The following is a 22,031-nucleotide window of genomic DNA, read 5'->3' as shown; positions in this document are numbered from 1 at the left end:
ATAAAGAAAGCGTAAAAATCTAATTTTTAGAAAAAGTTATTTAAACGTTCGCCCAAAGTTAAAAAAACCTGGAAATTTCTGAAAAATGTGACAAATCAGGCCGTATCTTTAGGTGGCCATGGGTGGTCGTAACTACGCGAGGGCTACGCACACACTCTTGGCCAGCTCCATGTCCAATTATATTGAAACGTGCAGCTTCAGGGGAGCTGGTTGCAACGGGCTGCCGGGTGCTCTGTTCATCGAGGCCCGCCTTACAGGATGCCTGCCCGTCAGACACTGCCCTCCTCCGCCAAAAGATTGCCGTTGGGGACTTTTACGTGTGTCAATTAGCCCCAGGAGTTGCTAGGAGTGAGCCTAGTTTTCAGCCTGGGTTCACCTCTACACCACGTTGAGGCATCTCCATAAAATGGGGGCTGAACAAAGTCAGCTCCCTAGACACTCCGATTTCGTAGGCTATGTAGTTGAGGTGTAACATGTACCATGTTTTTAACTAACAAATTTAAATTTTGATAACATTTAACCGAAAAAAAAAAAAAAAGCCACCTTGATAAAGTCAGTCGTGCTGACTGACGAAACGTCGGAAAAAAAAGCTAGTTAACATCTTTAACATCACGAGGTAACCTAGTAAATAGTCACCAGAAGAACGCAAATTAATTTTATTTAACCGAAACTTATCAGAATTGCAAAATGCATTTCAACGCTGCAAATTCAAAACCTAAATTCTGTTCTCACGGAACTTAAGTCACGCTTCCTGTTCACAAATGCCACTCTCATGGAATTTAGCTTACCACATCTGTATTTCTAAAGCGACATAACCAGAGATGTAAATGCAAAAAAAACAAACCGTTTTTTTTTTTAAGAACGTGTTTTAAAAAAAAAAACGCGTTTTTTGTTTTTATTGTTTTGTTTTTTTTATTTTTCTGGAAAAGTTGCAATTTTTTTACAATTTGCAGCAATTCCTAAGTGTGTGTGCTTGGCAGCAGGATAATATGTTTTTGCATAGCCCTATAAGCCTACGTTGTTTCACTTTCTTTTTCATTCTCAGGCATGTTTGTGGCAGTAGACCTGACAAACATTTAATTAATGCAATTTGATACATGACATAATGTAGATGAGTTAATTTCTTTTTCCTTTTATGGAAGTGCCCTTTATGGAAGTTAGCCTACGATGTTAGTATACCGGTATACCGGTATACTGGTTATTTTTGTACACAGTCAATGGGTTGACGAAATTTTGGCAAAAACAAGATGGCATTGCAGTGGCGTAGCCAGGAATTTTTGAAGGGGAAGGGGTTTTGACGGCCGGCGGGCGAAGCCCGTCGGCGTGTTCGCCTAAGACAACACCCAACGGGGGGGGGGGGGGGTCTGGGGGGCCTCTCTTAGAAAATTTTGAAAAATTACTTTGAATCTTTGAATTTGGTGCATTCTGAGAGCATTTTAAACAAAAATGTGGGTATGCATATTCTTGTAAAATAGCGCTGTCCGGTGGCATAGCAAAAAGATAAGATCATATTTTCTTTGGCATTTTTCGGAAATAAAGCTAAGGGTCTATGTTTTCTTCTTGCTAATTCCTGGCTGAGATATTTGAATGTTTGGTATTGGCAAAACTCGCTCTTTTAATGCAGTTTGGTTTAAAATTAGGCAAACTTTGTTTTAGAGACATAAAGAGACTGAAAGCATCATTTCTCAATATCGTGACGTCATACACGTGCCAAAGGGGGGGGTGAAACCCCCCAAAACCTCCCTTGACTACGTCACTGGATGGCAGTATTCAGAACACATATTACCTTGATTGTGGTAATTTACTAATTCAAGCTGTTGCCAATATTAGCTTGTTTAAACATGTTTTTTAACTGATAGCTTAGCAACGATGTATAGTTGTATATGCTTTATAAATGTTGAAACAGAAGTATTCCTTTCGTGTGTTGTAAGGTGTTAGACACTTTGTCATTGATGCTTCTTGCAGATCATTTGTGACATAATGCAAGAGATCTTATCACTGATATTTTTAGCTGTCAGAAGTAAGTGCATTTGTCAGAAAAGGTTTAGTTTAATGTTCCTTTCAAATGTCCACCACCCATGTTGACTATTGCTAGTAACTACCAACCCTGAAAGAAGAAAATTTCCTTAGTGGAGTTTTTAAGCACTGCTCAGTGTTCACATAGTGAATAAATGCTTCAGAATACTTTTCCTGACAAGTATAAAGTTTTACCCATATTCCCACAATGCAGGATAAAGATACAAAACAAACATCAAAGATGAAAACTTATTTTATTTGGGAACAAGAACAAATTTAATGAAACTAACAAAAATCTGATGCAGTAAGAGTCTATTTGTCTGCTACGAAGTAGTTATGCAAGATCAGAGTCCTCAGATGAATAACCTGTTGTGTTATTGCAATGAGTTTACCCTAATTGCTACATATTGTGACATTTAATGTTAAAATAGGTAAAAAAAAACAAAAAAGCAAAAAAAAAATGAATAAAAAAAAAAAGTAAAAAAAAACGAGCTCGTTTTTTTTTTAAAAACAAAAAAAAACGTTTTTTTGCATCTCTAGACATAACTATGTAACCGGTTTCGCTTTCACAACTCTCACGATAGGCTATTATTGATAAAAAGGCACTACCGGTATATTATAAAATAAGCGGGGAATTGAAAATGCTCACACTCAGAGCAAGAGAACAGACTAAACAACACCAGAACGAGAAGGTAAAATTCACGACGGGAGAATGTCGCTTTTTAGACACCCGTCGCAATAAACTGAATTGGTTAGAGTTAGACATGTTTCTCAATTTCCCGAATAAGAACTTGTAAAATTGATTAATAATAAATATTACATTTAACTTGTTTAATTTTTGTAGGTAGCTTAATCATACCCCTAGACTAGACAGACTAAATTATCCCTTTAATAACCAAAAGACAGTTTCAGGTAGCTAAAACCCTACACTTGGGGCTTCAGATAGATAAAAACCTACAGAGGCATAATATCAGGACTTTCGCAGGGACATAATATTTGTGGGAAGGCTGACAAAATAGATTGTCGCTGTCATTCTAAATCTACTAATTGCACACGTTACCCTACTAGAATACACCGTGCTTGTTCTTTTAGGCTGCTTCATCGTGGTAAATGAAAAATCAGTCAACGCTAAAGTTAAAATTAGAGAAGAAACGAAAATTAGAGAAGAAACGAAGAAATGGAATTTTATATTTTGTTCGACTCTTTGCTCCTTCCACAAGATATTTTACAAATTCTTTAATCCTCTTGATTGTCTTCTGAAATACTTCAAAATGTCTGCTACTAGATCATTGTCGACAGGTCCTTGCTTTGAAAAACTTCAAGAACAAAAACAAGGCTTTCACAATATGCATTGCCGAAATAGCATTCCTAGAAGCAAAAACCTTCGCAAAGTTTTGTTTCAATCTTTTGTGACTTTGTCTATGCCGTAGCCTAATGCTTTTATTGATTGTATTGCTATTGTTATTGTTACAGACGACTTGAGTCGTTTTCGTTCTGCTTCATTGATTAGTGTAAAAAAGAGTGTATTATCTTCATAAAGGTTTTGTTGCAAAGTGTAGGCTACTTACAACACTAATGTATCGCTGTTGGAACAACAAGGCTGCCGGACTTGTGGGAATGTTGAGGGTTGGATCGAATGGAACATCAAACGTGATGTTAAAGACAAAAACTTGCGACTCTGCAATGAAAGAATGTTCCATTAAAGCACAGGAATACATTGTGGAAGCAGGTGTTGTTTACAGTGGTGTCTGCATGGTGCAAATGGTTAGCAGGTGGCTCCTCAACATAAAACCAAGTGCTGTGTCAGCAAATGTTAGTTTATTGATTTCCAAACAAATTATTTTGTATAGAAAAACATCTGATCAAATTACATGACCAACTCACCCACACAATTTCCATTGTAGAATGAAAAGTAGGCTGGGCAGTTGATTGGTGGAGAAGTGCTCATTGAAACTGTAAGGAGAGTTAACAAGATAAGAAGGGATCAGGAGAGGGTTTATGTCACTTAACCGAGGCTTGAAATAACTTTATAGTTGCATACGTGCATTAAATAATTGAGATTACTGTACTTGGGAGACAGCATCGAACCCCCCAGATGCATTGCTCGTAACCACCTACCACTAAACTTCATGCGACTCTGAGAAGCCTTACAATTGTGTCGCTTGAACAGTGATTTAAATCTCGTCATCTAGGGAATGGGCTTTGCGGTTAGTGACTTTGTCAGTTTTCTGTTGTTTGATCATGCTTAGCCTATACCAGGGATGGATTGCAAGGACAATTTTCGAAATTTTAGAAGCAAGAAATTTTGGCACGGACTAGAAAATATTTTTGCAAAGATTTGTACAAACATAGTCAAAATTTATTTGCCGTATCTAAGAGAATGGTAGGCTAAATTAAATTGACTTATTGAAAATCATAATTAAAAAATCACAAGTGTCAATGCTCGGATTTTTCACGCTGTTGTTATACAATAAATAATAGATTCTTAATCGTAAGAGTAAACTTGGTAGCACTCAATAAGTGAAAAAAGAAAACATTTAAAAGTTACAATAAGTTTCCAAAAATTCATCAGAAAAAGAGCCAGCTAAAATCTAGCCTCAATAATAAAGTTTTTGCAAAGTGTTTCAGCAATACTTGAAACTACCAAACATTCGCGATAATTTTGCAAGGCGTTATGCACTTTTGCTTATGTTTTTAGAGGGCGAAAATGAATGCGAAATACGATCTTACTGTTAAGGAGTGGTTACAATTTTGAGCATAACCATATAAGTTGCTTTGGACAAGACAGGAAACTCGCTTGCAAAAATTCCAAATTGGATCTCTGACCATGTCTCCAACTTTTTACAAAGAAAATGAGAGAATCATCAAGTGTAAGATTTCCCCTCCTTACCGACGGCTTCATTTCAGCGGTGTTCCAGCAAAGATGACAACAGTGGGTTAATATTGGTTCTGCAAAATGCTAGGGTTCCAGGATACATGTTGTGAGGTTTCGTGAGTTTAAAAGGTTTAGTGAGGGATTCTTTTTTTGAATTGATTTGTTGCTTCAGTATATTGACGCGTCAGTGTGATTGTACATCTGACAGAATTAACCTATCAGAGGCTTTTTCAGTGCGACAATAATATTTCAAACCAATCAATAGAATATGCTGCTTTTGGTGCGCAGTTTATCGATACTTGGAAATGTCGTCGGCTTTGTTGTGAAATTTGTTCAGAGAATCAAGGAAATTATTTTGTAAAACCCAAACAAAAGTCACAAAACCTTGAGAATTTTCATTCCAAACATTCGTTGATTAACACTATCCCTGATTAACACTCTAGTCTAGATTGATAGACAGATGTTATCAACTAAAAAGATTTACTGAATATAACATCACTCGAAAACGTGGAAACTGCAACAGATCTATATCAACGTTTCCATGTAATTTTGTTTGTATTTTAGGAATTCTGTAAAACTTTTCTTGATGGGCTTCTCTACTAGCGAGTATAAATATTATTTTGTTTACAAAATTATACTCTTGCATCAAAAAATCTACCTGCTGTTGATCCTGAAGTTGTTGATTCAGATGCTGTTGACTCTGGTGTTGTTGACTCTGGTGTTGTTGACTCTGGTGTTGTTGACTCTGGTGTTGTTGATTCTGGAGTTGTTGATTCTGGAGTTGTTGACTCTGGAGTTGTTGACTCTGGAGTTGTTGACTCTGGAGTTGTTGACTGTGGTGTTGTTGACTCTGGTGTTGTTGACTCTGGTATTGTTGACTCTGGTGTTGTTGATTCTGGAGTTGTTGATTCTGGAGTTGTTGACTCTGGAGTTGTTGACTCTGGAGTTGTTGACTCTGGTGTTGTTGACTCTGGTGTTGTTGACTCTGGTGTTGTTGACTCTGGTGTTGTTGACTCTGGTGTTGTTGATTCTGGAGTTGTTGATTCTGGAGTTGTTGACTCTGGAGTTGTTGACTGTGGTGTTGTTGACTGTGGTGTTGTTGACTCTGGTGTTGTTGACTCTGGTGTTGTTGACTCTGGTGTTGTTGACTCTGGTGTTGTTGATTCTGGTGTTGTTGATTCTGGAGTTGTTGATTCTGGAGTTGTTGATTCTGGAGTTGTTGATTCTGGTGTTGTTGATTCTGGAGCTGATTCTAGTGATGTTGATTCTGGAGTTGTTGATTCTGGAGTTGTTGAATCTGGAGTTGTTGATTCTGGAGTTGTTGATTCTGGAGCTGATTCTAGTGATGTTGATTCTGGAATTAAATCTGGAGTTGCTGACTCTGAAGTTGATTCTGGAGCTGCTGATTCTTGAGTTGTTGACTTTGGAGTTGCTGACTCTGAAGTTGATTCTGGAGTTGTTGATTCTGGAGTTATTGAATCTGGAGTTGAATCTGGAATTGTTGATTCTGGAGTCGATTCTGGTGTTGTTGATTCTTGTGTTGCTGGTTCTGATGTTGTTGATTGTGGTGTTGTTGATTCTGATGTTGTTGATTCTGGTGTTGTTGACTCTTCAACGCCTGTTCAAAAACGTAGTAAACATACGTATATACGACACGTCTTAGATTAGATTATTGATATGAAATGAGCACCCATAAATGGAAATCTGAATAGAAGTCAAGTACCAACTGACTCTATTCGTTCATTCTCAAAGCCGACACCCGTTCCATCGGCCTGACACTACCTAAACAGGCATAGGTGCACAATTACCGTTGGTACGGGTGTCTGGCTTTTCCGTTCAACCATACACCAATGGAGAATGGTCTCTTTCTTTTCTTGTGAATGTGGCGCTGAAGAACATACCGCAGACCACATCATCAATGATTGTACCATCTTCAAGCTACCTAATAAAGTGGAAGGTCTGCGCGTCTTGGATAATGAAACCAAAGACTGATTCCAGTAGTCCGGGAACATCGTGAATATGGGGTGATAAAAGGACAGACTCTCGGCCCCAGAGGCTCACACGACGAAGAAGAACACCAGTACACCACCCACCATGCTTTAAATTTAGACATGAAGTAGAGGAAAAAATTGCCAGTCCTGTAGTTTTCTCAATCACTAACCAAACGTACAAAAATCTTGTATGATTTGACCCGTGCGCGGACATTTTGCCGAAAGACATTTTGCCGAAACCAATTTTGCGAAAGGACGTTATGCCGAAGGACATTTTGCCGAATGGACAAATTGCCGAAAGGAGTAATTGCCGAAAGGACTAATTGTCGAATGGACAAATTGCCGAAACAATTTGGAAAAAAATTACTTTGAAGTTACACAAAGTCTCGTTACTATGCAAGCAGTGCCTTTGAAATAGAATTACTTTGCTTCTATTGTTAGCCTAAAAATTACTTTGAAGCGAGACCAAGTCTCGTTACTACGCAAGCAGTGCCTTTGAACTGGTGATTATTTTGATCTTCCTCGTACTAACAATTCCATCGAAGGATGGCACCATGCTTTCGACCAACGAGTCTCCATCACACACCCTACGATGCGTCAACTGACAGTAAAGTTGATAAAGGAACAATCGCACAACGAACTAATCTTGGAGCAGTTATCAGCTGGCGTTCAATTGGCGCCACCAAATAAAAAATATAAGGTTGTGAACGATAGACTAAAACACATTGTGGAGAATATCGATACATATAACACTTCTGTCGGATAATTACGCGCTGTCGCACATAATTTGTGTGTGAAATTTGTTTGTGAATGATATTTATGTGTCATTAGGTTATGATAATACATATAAATAATACATTTGTATAATTTCGGCAATTTGTCCAATCGGCATTTAGTCCTTTCGGCAATTAGTCTTTTCGGCAAAATGAGTTTCGGCAAAATGTCCATTCGGCAAAATGTCTTTCGGCAAAATGTCCAGGTACTGATTTGACCTACTGGATTTGGGCTCAATTTATTGCTTTTGAATTTTTTTCTATGGATCAGATAAACAAAACAGTTCTTACTTGTGGTTGGTTCCTGAATCGCCGACGTCACTTCAGGTGTACCAACAGTGGTTGTTATGGCAACAATTGGAACTGCAACAACATTTAACGTTTATTTGCAATCTACTCGTATGAGTTTCCTTTTCGCAAAAATAATACTTTTTTTCCATGTCATTTTTCATCATGCGGCCAGTGGTTGATCATTCACCGGGTTGATAGTTTGATAAAGAAAGCAATACTTGCGATGCCATTAGAATAAAAACACTCATAACCCTGTTACGGTTTTTATTGTTTTAGCTGAAGGCTTCAACAGATGGCTTTGGAAACATGAACGAAAGAGCGATTGATTACAATATCTGTAGTAATCTCCAACACATTTCACTGGTGGTGAGATGTAGCGACAATGCGGCTGAGTTAGAGGTGGTAAACACATTAAACCTTTGAATACGAAACGGAGTTATTTTACAATGAACAGAATTTATTGCGTTTGTACAAATGTCTTATTATTGTAGATTGAAGAGATATAAGCGTAAATAAATTATATATGAGTGAGAAAATATAGCAGTAAGCTGCAGCTTAATGTTGGCCATGTGTAGAGACAATATACAGAAGTTAAAATCACTGCGATTAACATCAAAATGCTACTAGAGATGCGAAAAACAAGTTTTAGCATTTTTTGTTAATTGTGTTGTTTGGCTGGTGAAACTTTAACCTCGGACTGAAAAAGCTTCTTTGAGAGCTTAATCCTGGCAGTTGGCTGTTTGAAATTTTCAACCAACGCAACCAAAAAGTTAATTATTTAGCACTGGTACTGTCCAAATCCTTCTGCTCATGATGTCTAATTTGGCTGGTATGATTTGCCTAAACAGAGATATCGTGCTGATGAAACATTGGTGTTTTCAACAACAAAGTTTGTGATGTCATAAAAAGAAACAATATGGAAAAATCATTAGCAGGTTGCGCGTAGCTCAACAGCAACGTCAGTCCTTTACAAAAAGTTTGATAACTTTTTTCCTTAACAGTTGTAGTGCAGCTGTTATTTCTGCACCACGTGGCGGCAGGGCCTCCGAGAGAAATCAGCACTGGTCGGGAAACAACACGAAAAATGGGCCCCATAATATTTTTTAGCAAATATTGCATTGCATGTTCGTGTGAAGCTGAAATTAGCCTACTTTCCTTTCGTTCAATGTAAAAATCATCAATATATAATCACTGGATTACACTTGCAGCAAAAATGCCATTGAGGCAAACTATTTTGTCTAGAAAGCTTTGTAAACACACAATAGGCCGACAGGCAACGAAAATAGTTCAACCAAGCATTTAATTCAGGAGTGTCCAAACTTTTTCCCACGCGAGCCAGTCTTGATAATAAGTGTTCGCGGGCCAACAGCCACAATAATTTTTCTGAAAACTGAAAGTTGAATTTGTATGATTTTTGTGTGTCTGCAGGCCAAAAATAACACATTGTAGCCTACAACAGGCGCGGCCATACAAAAACGTTTCGTGGGCCGGAGTTGGTCCGCGGGCCGGACTTTAGACATCCCTGATTTAATTCAACCCTTTCTGGACTTTTTGCAATGCAAAGTTACGGATCACAGCATCAAATGATAAAATATTGCGACGTCTAAATTGATGCACAACATGCCTAGTTAGGCTTTTCAATCGGTTTTGAGTCATAGACCTATGGAGCGGAGCGCAAACGGAGCGGAGCCGACTGGAGCGCAAACAATTCTTTACAAATTTCAGTAATTGCTGAAACCACGTTCTCAAAGCACAACCGTTGGAGGTAGCTACCGGAACACAAAAAAAAATCATAACAAAATTATTTGGAAAAACCTTTCGAAAGTTGCAATCAATCATTCCATGTGTAGAGATTATGGGGTGGTTCGTTCTGGTTTGCAGCTGAAGTTTGCTGTGTGACTAATTTCTGTCAAAAGTACCAACTCATCCGAAATGTCTTGAAAAATGTCATTGTTGTAGCCTACAAATGGTTTAAATTTGTCCCACATGCCCGCAACTGCACAACAGACATACGATGAAATTTTCATGGAACTTCAAACTCATCGACGATATGTTTAAGTTTGTTGATGCATTTGTCAATTCCAACAACGATCGAATCCTTTGCAATGTACGGTAGAATACATTTCCTTCGAATGATTCAGCTAGTTAAGTGGAGTTATAAAAGCGTTCTGTCCCCAGGAAAACAAAGTCATTTTCTTTTAAATCTATAATTGCCACTGCAACTTTAGCTTGCGAGTAGTAGCCTACTCTTCTCAGCTTTTTCTTACTTAGATTACATCTTCCTTTAATTTCATTAAATTCATCAGTGAATCTTGTTTAGGACCGTAATCCACATAATGCAAAGCAGTCACAAATTTAAAACTGCTAGTTGTAGGCTACTTTAGCATTGACTCAGCTTCCGATCAAGCTCTTGTTGGTTCTAACTTGATGCATTTAAGAAACGTCTTTAGAGCTCCAATTGCAAAAGGGTAATGTAAAGCATTGGGTTTGACTGCACCCCGCCTTGATTACATTCTCGAAGTCAATTTTCTTTGCAAGATGATAGGACAGCTTTCTTTAGATTTTTCAGAAATTCTTCTGTGACTGGTCTATAACTTTGAAGATGCCACAACAAGCTTACAGATAATCAATTACTCCAAAAAGGATAAGACATTTGAACAACGCTGTCTGTAGGCAACATTATGAATTCCAACTAGATTTAAGCAACAACATCCAGAAACAAAAAACTCAAATAAAGAAAAAACTCACTACCTTCCAAATCACATCATGAGAAGCATGACCAACAAAAGGCTACTTGACCACACGAAAACAGAAGATCTTTTAACTATGACAAAATTACATCAAATTCCAGCAATAAGTTAATAAAATCAAAAGTTTTAAAACTGTTCGGCCACATTAAAAGATCACGATTCGGAATCAACAAAGTTTGCACAGAAGGAAAAAGAAAACGTGGCAGACAACCAAAACGATGGCAAGACAACATCCAATCATGGACCGGACTCAACTTGGCGACACTGGGCGAGCTGGCTCAAAATCGTCACTCTTGGAAGCAAATAACCCATGTTGATGCGCAATCTGATGCAGGCGGAGATAATGACTGATGATGATGATGATCCATAAACAAAAAATATACAGGATTTACTTTCTTTAATCGTGCTTGGACTGATACCTTTAACTTTCACAGATAACTTATGTTGGATACAACATCCTATGCCTGGCCAACGCAGATTTTGAAGTTAAGGTTCAGTTGTCAAGCAAAAATAGTTCCCGCTTAGCTAACACAGCGCCAGTTTTCAAGTTGAATCTATCAGTACAATCGAAACCGTTCAGTGATACAGAAATCATTTCAGCTTCAGATTTTACGTCTTGAAGCTGTTCAACATCGCCTACCTTAACACGAAATTGATTTGTTCTTGATGAGAAGCATCGAGAGTGACATTTACATTGATTGAGAAATACTTGGAACTACGCACTTCATTTAAGAATTTGTTGATTATTTAGTTGGTACATTTTTACTTTAGTACTAAAAATGGGCCCCCCTCAAAAGTGCAAAAACAAAAAACTACTCGTTTTTCCTTTACAATGTTTTGCTAGGGGGGAAACCGGCCCGACTTCCCCCCCCTCTCGGAGCCACTGCGTGGCGGGCCGGATGAAATCAGTTCGCTGGCCGTAGTTTAAGAACCACTGATCTAGAGGATTCTTCGCGCACAATGTCAGGCAATTACCCAACTGAGCTATCTGCCAGACCATCAACTGTTGTCGACACATCTTAAAGTTATCACTGACAACATCGCAACGAACACGTCACACTCAAAATCAGGATTATTTTCTAATTAACAGATTTTAGTTGTTTTGTCACATAACGGCTGTGTTGTCATTGTATCCTACAGTAGCCATGGCAATAATAAGAAAATAAACTCCCTAAAACCACACTTAAGCTTCGAAAACGATCTTTAGCGTAAATAAATTATTTGGTTTTGCTCCCTTAGTTTATAATGACATAGAAAACATAATTGACATGGCAACTGCTATTTTTCCATGCACAATAATCTTCCTATGAAGTCACGATGATTGTTCCACCATAGCTGAGTGCAAAGTGAACGGACATACTGCAGTTTGTGTGATGAAACTGCATTTGGTTTACAGACCGAAGTGTAATTGCATGTTGCGATTTTTTGAGAAAAGCAAAAAATACTTCAAAATATCTTTTGGCAATCTGCGATTCCAAACACTTTGTTCATGTTTATTTCCAAGGACATGGTACTCACGCTGGATGGAACTAATCTCACTGGATAGAGCCATAAACATTGACGCGATGTTTGCAGTGTAGGAGACGCCTGGTTCTAAATTCCTGACCACTCCGTTTGTTCCGCCAGCAACATCTGAATGATGAAGTGGAAAGGATGAAGCAAAAAGTGTTTTATGGAAATTCTTCCACGCAACATTTAAAATCTATCAATATGATAATCTTAGACGTTATCTAGTGTAGGGTTACCATATTTGAAAAAGCAAAATTCCGGACAGAGCATGACTATTTTCATGAGACCATGCACTATCGAAATGCTAAAGCTGCAAAAGTTGTACGATACTCATGCTAAAGCGCCGGCTACCGAAATGAAAAGTATTGTCTTCTGTCACGAGCAGAATCTCACACCAGGCAGGGTAAGCACTTTCTAAATATAGCTACGGACCATCACTGAAAAAAATCTCAAGTTCAGAGTGAAAAATAATAATGAGAATTAGGTTGTGCCGAAAAAGGAAGACCAGCAATTACATGCTTAAAACAAATTAAAGTCACGCTTGTAAGTCAAGTCACTACAAATTTACTCTTCCGACGATGCATATTTTTCTGAAAATCTAATTCTTTTCTATAGGGCCTTATGTGATTTCAAAATGAGAAAAATTCACTACAGCACATATCTGTGAAATTATATTGAAGAGTCAATATGCCTTTCATAGTCGCAACTTGTTTCTTTCTTTAGTCCACTGACTTTGCATCAGTGAAAAGACTCTCTCTACATTGGCGTTGTGGGATGTAACAGCAAAGAAAAACTGTACAATCCTTAAAATTTCTGAGTGACATGTGATGTTCGTAGACTGATCGAAATATTTGCACCATGTCTTATGCGTTGGCAATTTAATAAATTCTTCGTCCTGTAGGTAACTTTCCACAAACTGCTTCAAGTTACAGATTTGGTCAAAGCACTTTGCATCGTCCACATCAACCCCTTACCAATCAGATATCCAAGGCAAGGCTCTACATCCTCCCAACTTGGTATTTTGTTCAAGGTCATCCATTTAAAACAAGCAAACTTTTCCATTGGTTTCATCCATTTGCACAGGTACTCCAAGCATCTCTCATAGAGGTTTGCAACTTCGGAAAGAAAATTGTTACATTCATCTTCATATCCCTCTTCTCTTTTTTCAACTAAAAGCGTTTTAACTTTCAAAGACATAAAGTTTTCATTCTTCCTTTCCACAAGCACATTATGAACCAGCTCCAAATTTTCTAGCACTTCTGCAACGGAATTGTTTTCTCTCTCAACTACTTGAATACGTCCATGAAACACGGACATTAGTGAGTGGCTGAGTGCATATGCCAAAGGTATAACTCGATCATTTCATTCTCAAAGAACCGTTTAATAACTATTGGTGGATGTTCTTGTGACAAAAAGTAGGACTTCAGGGGTGAAAACATTTCTAACAATCTTGAAATTCCAGGAAACAAGGAGAGCCAGCGAGTCTTGCTATGAGAGAGAAGTCTCTTGTATTCACAATTTGCAAATTCACAGCATTCTTTCAGTTGTTCAGTTTTAATTGTGTAAATAGAAAAATATTGATATATCTTATATTCCCCCAAAACGCCCATCATAAAATTCCGGACATTTGAGCATTTTTTTAAATTCCTCCCGGACGCAAAATTTAACCCTAAATTCCGGACATGTCCGGAATTTTCCGGACGGTATGGCAACCCTAATCTAGTGTCCTGTGTCACGTGGTCTACTTTTGCTTCCGGTTGATGAAAACAGAACATTGCAATAAATACTTGGTGTACCAAGGCAACGATGCTGAAGACTGCTATAGGAGAGTTAAAGAAGCTGAAGCCAATATTACCTCTTTCAAAGTCGGGTCCGCTGGTGTTGAACGTTACAAGGTAATCGGTTACATCTCCACTTAGTGGTGGATCCCAGCTAAATTTGATCGTTCCATAGGTGTCGCCAGATGACCCTTGCAAGTTAGTCGGAGAACTTGGCGCTGAAACGATAACATTGTTTGTCACAAGCGGAATCGTATCAAGGATTGATTAATTAGTAGGGTGGGTCGCGAAATGGACTTTTTCACCAAATCGAAAACCTCAAATGGTTATTTGAAAATAGGCCCAAAAAAACACTCCATGCCAAATCTGAGCTCATTTGGTCTAGGAATGGCTTGCGAAAATGCATTTGAAATTTCCCAAAAATACTGATTTTTCGGGGAAAATGCCATTTACCATTTTTTCTCCAGAACTTGAAAAAAAAAATTCTGTCACACTATATTGATGAAATGCATGCCCTTATACAATTTAGATGCCATTGTACTCCTTTAAAGGCCAATTCAACTAGGATTATGTCTCAAAACTACTTGTTTGAAAATGTGAAAAAAACGCCAAATATGCATGATGACAAATACAATTGAAATAACGTGTATTGTATACTGCAGTGTATTATACTGTATACTAGTGTGTATACTGTATAGGCTAAAAGTAATTGATAAAATGCTTTATTGCAGCACACATTTAAAGCATTTTCTCAATTGTTCGAAGTTTTATACCATTCAAGCTGAAGTACATAAAAACATATTATGCAAAAGCATCTATGAAAGCAGTTCGGCTGCAGTCAGTCAATTCATTCATCAATGGTTGTTCCATCATAACTGCCACTTTGGTGCACAAATGAAATGAAATCCTTCTTCGAATCAGATATTGGATGAATGGCTCTTGAATTAAGCTTCGACAGAATTTGGCCCTCCCTAGTGCCTCAAGGTTGGCCTTCACATTACCAACACGACCATGTTCACTAACGTACAACCGGCAAACTCTGGAGGCCAAAGTCAACCATCGAGCATGGTTTAAGGGGCAGATATTGATGCTCTCTAGTCGGGCTGGTACAGATCCATTTCGAATAGCTGCACAAACATCATACAGATACCGTTGATCATCCGATAAATCATAGACAATCTCTTGAGGTAGTTCTCGGATAGGTGGGGTATTCTCGATCGGTTGGAAATTGATATCGATAGGTAGGTATTCAGCAGACTTACAAAGCTGACCTATCACCGATAGTTTCTCCATCAAGTTTGATAAAAAGATGCCGGAATGGTAACTCATTCATGTGCAGCATACATATCAGCCATACAAGCCGATGGTCCAAATGATTTTCTTATAATGCGATAACCCCGCCATGCATTCCAACGTTAACATTTGTTGAGTCACATCCGATGAACTTCAAACTGGTCAGCCAATTTTTTTCTTTTAGGGCAGCTGATAAGAATTGCTGAATGTCCTTACTCTGTCCGCTTTGAGGAGTGAAGTGAGTTAGGTACCTGTCACCAGGCTGTTTCACTACAGAATAATGTTCTTCTTTGGCCACGTGCTTGCCGCTGCTTCCTGGTCGTGGAACAAGTGTTTGATCTTTACGGCCATCAAAATACACATCCTGGACCAAAGCCGGGCACACTGCGATGGAATTGCAATCCACATTTTCATTTCTAAGATATTCCTTATCTCTTTGGATTTTACTCTGATCAATTATTTGTGAAGTATCATCTTCCGTAACGATGCCGATATCAACTAAGAAAGCGGTACATATCACTGCTGTTGCTCGAATGGACACACCATATCTTTCACTTTCGCGTACAGTATTTTCAAAAATCTTCTTTTGTGAAGCCAATCGAGAACTTGATACGTTTTCGACATTGACAGTTCTGGCGTATCAGCAACAACATCCCTAAATGAAGACGGAACAGAGGAAACAATCGACGACGAGTCATCGGTATCATCAGTATTAGTAGAGTCTCCCTGAATGTCACTGGCAAATGTGCTGCAATGTGCAGCTGCGGATCTAGATCCTTTTTTTGCTTGTTTCCGTACTTGCTCTCTTAGTGCTGCAGTTCCAGTTGGAGCGACACTTTGAAGTTGAGAACTTGAGCGACCACTATCCCTTAACCGCTGATCCCACACAAAATGCAGATCAATCAATGGTATTTGATCCTCTTTTGTGCACTTGCATTTGATATGAGCTTTCATATCACATCCACAATTGTGTCCTTTTGAAGTAAAGTTAGTCCGTTTTTTCTTGGTGAGATGGTTTGTTTTGAGATCTTCATATTCTTTAAGGAGCCTAACCAATTTGGTTTTCATAGTCTTGTCTGGAATTAGTGAAATATTGGTACAGATTTTGAGGTTAATTGATTTCACATCTGACATTATTTGTGAAAGGACAGCTTCTTCGTCCCCATCCCCCAGGCATCTTTCCCTAAGGAGATTCACTTTCTTCAAAATATCCTTAGATATTGGAAGTTGTGCCTAGGGTAGCCTTCTAGAAGGACCAACAATCGGGCATGCATTTTTTCTGGTTATTTTCAATTTTGACAGCATTGTAATCAGTCTACATTAACACTACCTCTCTCTTACAGTATAATTTTGTGAATGATGCAACATTGCATAATTTAGCAATTTTTTCACATTTTAAAGTAGTTTTTAACATAATCATGAGGTGAATTGTGACCTTGAAAAGGGTATATAGTGGTATCTAAAATGTATAAGGAGATGCATTTCACCAATATTGGATCACAGAATAATTGTTTTTAAGTTCTGGATAAAAAATGATAAATGCCATTTTCGCCCAAAAGTCTATATTTTTTGAAATTTCAAATGCATTTTCGCAAGCTATTTCTGGTCCAAATCAGCTCAGATTTGGCATGGAGTATTTTTTGGGCCTATTTTCACATATCCATTTGAGGTTTTCGAATTGGTGAAAAAGTCCATTTCGCGACCCACCCTATTAATTAGTGCTCTGGAGTTTGATAGCTCAGTCGGTTAAGTACCTGATTTTGCGCAGAAAGAAATATCAAGATCAAGCAGCGCTGGTTCGACTCTCGGAATGTGCGCGTGAGCACATTTTTATGACTGCTTTGAAATGTTTGTCAAAGAAGCTTTCTCAGTGTGAGGATAAAAATTCCTTCAATCAATCATCAGTAGAAGCAAATCTGTTGTCTTTCTATTGCACGTTGAACAATTTATCAAGCTCATCCTGATGTACTTCAACCACCTCTATAGTTGCATGTCAGCATGTATGCGGTAGGTACTGTACTTTAACGTGTTCTGTGCCAAAGCAGAAACGCAATCATGTTTATGACTTATGTGACATCACAGAATCACGTGACTTTTTAGCGCCAGATTGTAATTATGGTTAAGAAAGGGAAACAGTTTCCTTTATGAACTCAACTGATTGCAGTCATTAAGATCCTTCTTGCACTCAGTTCAGTTACAGAAAGAAAAAAATAATGACAGGGGGTGGAATCGAACCCACACCATCGAAATGACTATCCCCTTGCCCTGTGGTGATACATTCATTTAATTTACTTTGCATTAAAATTCTTTCGTGCTGATCGAGTCACATGACCGTGATGTTATATGTCACGCATGTTTTCGTTACTGCTTTGGCACAGAAGAATACGTCAAAATGCCTACCCATGTATGCGTCAAGTATTATATACAGCACCACAAGATGGCAGTAGAAGTTAGATTGATTGTTCTACAAAAAGAACCTGCGACCACAGAATTGCAAAAAGAGAATCTGAGAACTTACCACAATTTCAACTATTCAAATTTAATTAAAGTCAGAATAATAATAAATAATTGAACTTCACCATTGGGACAATAATAATCAGCTTTGTTACGTCACAAACCTGTGTGTTGCTTGATGGTGACACTCATACTGACATTGACGTCATAGGTGGTAGCGATGGAAATAGAATAAAGCGTGGATGGCGCCAAGTTGGTGAGTAACGCCTATGATGAAAACATAACTTTGCATTAACACCCGCACGACGGCGCATCCATTGTGGTGTTTGTAGCAGCTTCGGGAATACCAATGACTATGTGCTCAATTCTACAGGTGTTTGCATTTTACAATTTAAAGCTTTGGTAGAGAGTTTGCTTTGTTGAACCATAGAGAAATAAAACATAGTAACCTTAGCGAGTTTAACATACTTTATTACACACAAAAAATATAACATAATTAAAATGAACTCAAACGTTTTCGACACGTACGTGTGTCCTCATCAGGAATTAAATCTGCAATATATACATAAAATGAAAAATCGGAAGATAAATTTGACTTTGCACTATAACTGGAACGACACTCTGGACTGAAAAGCACAAACTGAACAAATGATACAAGAATAATTACGAGTAAATTATACGGAGGGAAACATATCACATGAGGTGTAAACTACAGGCATTGGACAAACAATTAGAACACACACAAAAGGAACGATGAGCCACAGGCGAATAACTGCCGGTTGAGAGACGGATTGTTACGTTTGATTCCTAAGGCTTCAATTATCTTAGTCTGAAATTCAGATCTGCCTCGAGAGATGATTTTAAATTGGTCGATCGAGACATTATAAGTGCAAGTTTCACAAGAGGCGATGTGCTCTTTAATTGCACTTTTGGTTGTTAAGTTTGGGTATAAGTGCTCCCCGGCCGTTGTCAACAAATGTCTGGTTGACATACCAATGTATGTCTGGTTTGCGTCACGCAAACAACTAAATTTATACACAATATTCGAAGAAAGAGCGAAGGGGTAGGCGACTTCAGTTGAAAATACTGGTGCACTTTAAATGTTTTATATACAGGATGAATGCTAGGTTTTTGCAAAACTAGATGAATCTTTTCCTAAAAAGGGTAGGCTATACCAACACTGGCTTGCTTTTAAATTATGCGCTCTATAACCCTAACAATTAGAAATCGGGTTTAATCTTGTGTCTGTTATCTTGTGCCAGTTTGGTGTGTTCTGGTGATCAGTTGTTTCAGGAAAAAAATCAAGAAATGAAAAAACGTGAATTTTATTTTACAATTTCATTTTATGTATATTGAAGATTTAATTAATTCCTGATGAGGATACACGTACGTGTACAAAACGTTTGAGTTATTATGTTATATATTTTTTGTGCATAATACATTTTTCTACAATTTTACAGCAAAAAGTCAAATTTAGATTCAGGCGTACAATGCGTGTGTTAGTCTTTTCCATCTGGTGTAGAATGCGCAGGCCTATTCTATATACTCACTAAGCACATTATCATACATTTTAAATGTTTCAACAAAAATCATTTTTTATTTTAGCGGATTTGTATAAACTTAAGAAAGGAATTTTCCGTACGAATTTGGGTTTCTTAGTGACTCAGACTTCGGCTATTGTTGATGTTAATGTTTTGCTGAATTCAACTTTTGTGGCCCTCTCTACGGCTAAAGTGATCTCAGAATTATCTATACATAACTTCGAAAAGGTTCCGACAACTGCCGCCTGAATACATTTATAATCTAAATTCAAGTTGAAACAAAATGACTTCTAACTTGAGTGCTGGAAGAGTTATAAAATAATGTAGTTTTTGCATCATCTTGCGTTGAGAATTCGAGCTGGTATCTGTCCAACAGAGTCATGTCGGGAGGGGCGTTCCAGGTCACCTAAGCAACAAACATAATAATAATAATAATACAATAATAATAATCGTGTTTTTGTTTGCGTCCATTGCAATAACATACAGTACACTGCGATCACAGATGCGATACAACAGACGACAGGAAGCAGCGAAGTGACATATAGTCTTTGAGTCAGCTGCTCCCCTTACATACTTCAGTTAGAGGTGTTAATAAGACAACTATTAATTTTTTTTTAACTTGCAATGTCGCATCTACCACCGTCGAAATGTAAAAACACCGTTTACTTTTGCCAATAAAGTTCACTGTCCACTGCAAATATAACTGTTTCAAAAAATTAATCTAAACCTTATTTAACAGAACCTTTGCTAATCTATACCCAATGTCATTGACTTTTTTACCTTTAAACGAGTTTGCTTACCAGTATGGAGGTAGCCGTGACGCCACCTATGACGTCAATGTCGTTGAAAGTTGGAGGCACCAGGTCTGGTTTGGTAGTGAAGGACTTTGTTGAGGTGGTGCTGGCAACACTGCCCTGCACTGTCAGTATGTTGACTGAAATATGGAACATAACGTTCAATTAATCGTCACTTTGTAGGATAGATTGCAATTCACTTACTCTGCTGGTAATCAGTTTGGAAGAGATTTCACGAATCCTTTATTAATAAATTTGTATGCCAAATTCAATGGGTCAAACTGTACCACCTTACTACGTTGGTGTGTACAGAATAACTGCACTGAACAAAATGAGTTTTTTTTAAATCAGTTGAGTTTGGTTTTCATATTTTAATTGGCTAGATAATGTTCTGACTACGCTGAAGCAGAATGCACACGTGACATGTCGACATGGAGTGGGACAAAGATGGATAACCGATCTCATGCGATTCGAAGTGATGCAATAATATGCTACATGTTGGTGAACCCAGTAGGCTAATGGTCTTCAACAGGTTGGTTTGACGTTATTCTGCTAGAGATGGTAGAAGTAGAGGATTACTCACTCAAAAGTAAGGTGGGCAACTGGAGGGTCATAGCATTATGACAAAATTTGGTGCAACTACAGCTTGAGGTCTACCGCCATATGTCGCATACTCAGGTGCAGCGTATGTGACTTGTTAAAGTGTGTACAAAGTGTGCATCGCCAAAATTATCATCATTATCATTTTCAGCCTGTGGTAGCCCACTGCTGAGCGACGATCTTCCCCTTTTTTGTCAATCAAGTTGATCGTGTGTTTTTATGCACCAGTTTGCTGTTTCACATTCTTTGTCTATGTTGTCTCTCCGTCGAATTTTTGGTTTTCCTTGTTTGCGTTTGCTTTCTCAGGGTGTTCATACCGTCCAAGTTGTTAATTTGTTAGTGCATCTCTTGTCTTGGCATCTTGCTATATGACCTGCCCATGACCATTTTAGTTTTTTGATAATTATCACAATGTCCCATAATTTTTTTTTGATTTTGAATCTTTGAATATTCAACAGTTTTTTGTCTTGCCGTGTTAAACCCATCATAATTTTATTATGTGCTATTAGCATTGATCTTAGTTTAAGAGTTAACTTGTTTGTAAGGTTCCAAGATTCAGCGCCATATGCAACACTTGGAAAGATGCATTGGTTGTAGACTTGTTCGCCAAAATATATGCATGGAAATACGTGATATCATGTTTATTTTAATACTATTCAAGTCATGATAATAATGCAGCAGGAAACCACACCATACAGTGGTAACGATAGGTAATCTCCTAAAGCTGTAGTAAGATTGTGTCAATGTTCTAGCACTCAAGATTTCAAGCAAAATGTAGCATTTCAATGGATGAGAATACATTTATGTAAAAGTAAAAAAAGCCTTGCAGTTATGCCAATTTTTGAATTTCGCGTTAACCTTCCAGGTGTCCATGTCGCAAGGAAAATCAGTGAAGCAAGTCGCCCCGGTATTTCACTGTCTCTAGTTTCTATTTTCTATTATAACGTAGCTACAAGTAATTAAGTTGAGTGCATTGAAAATATTTTGTTTGTGATACAAAAATAGATTTAATTTTCTTTACTACATATTGGCAATACTCACACGTGTAGGTGGTGTTAGTTGATAGCTCATTGAATGTGTAAGCAAGCGTTGTCGTGGCCACGTTCGCTTGCTGAATGCGCATCGACGTTCCATCTGTGGTCAAGTAGATGCTACAAAGATATGATACAAAAAAGTGAGTTGGGGAGGAGGCACCGTGACCGTGTGCCTTTCACTTGTTTGCAAAAGTAGTCCGCTAGGTCTATAGTTGAGGTGGTCGAGAACAACAAAGTATCGTTGATACCAGAGTTGGATCAACTTACACAGTTTTCAGTTCACTTACATTGCAATTACACAATCAAACCCTTTTAATATTATTATATTGTTG

General features: G+C 38.0%; 1 protein-coding gene across 4 annotated transcripts in view; it reads right to left on the bottom strand.

The window, feature by feature from the left end:
- Positions 1-22,031, bottom strand: part of LOC145777545 (uncharacterized) — a 128,674-nt gene that overhangs the window by 9,944 nt on the left and 96,699 nt on the right. For all 4 annotated transcript variants that reach the window (XR_014290329.1, XM_082588951.1, XM_082588952.1 and 1 more), the window contains 10 exons: positions 21,707-21,816; positions 20,072-20,205; positions 19,567-19,677; positions 17,895-17,997; positions 14,061-14,201; positions 12,215-12,328; positions 7,947-8,018; positions 5,550-6,509; positions 3,901-3,969; positions 3,585-3,694 (listed from right to left, as the gene is read on the bottom strand). Coding sequence is in view for 3 of the 4 variants with exons in the window: in XM_082588951.1 (XP_082445077.1) it covers positions 3,585-3,694; positions 3,901-3,969; positions 5,550-6,509; positions 7,947-8,018; positions 12,215-12,328; positions 14,061-14,201; positions 17,895-17,997; positions 19,567-19,677; positions 20,072-20,205; positions 21,707-21,816 (1,924 nt within the window). In the remaining variant the exon portion in view is untranslated. The remainder of the gene's footprint in view (positions 1-3,584; positions 3,695-3,900; positions 3,970-5,549; positions 6,510-7,946; positions 8,019-12,214; positions 12,329-14,060; positions 14,202-17,894; positions 17,998-19,566; positions 19,678-20,071; positions 20,206-21,706; positions 21,817-22,031) is intronic.

The sequence above is a fragment of the Aplidium turbinatum genome, chromosome 9 (genome assembly GCF_918807975.1).
Source record: "Aplidium turbinatum chromosome 9, kaAplTurb1.1, whole genome shotgun sequence".
In the NCBI taxonomy this organism is placed as follows: domain Eukaryota; kingdom Metazoa; phylum Chordata; class Ascidiacea; order Aplousobranchia; family Polyclinidae; genus Aplidium; species Aplidium turbinatum.
This window is presented reverse-complemented; position numbering and strand designations above follow the sequence as displayed.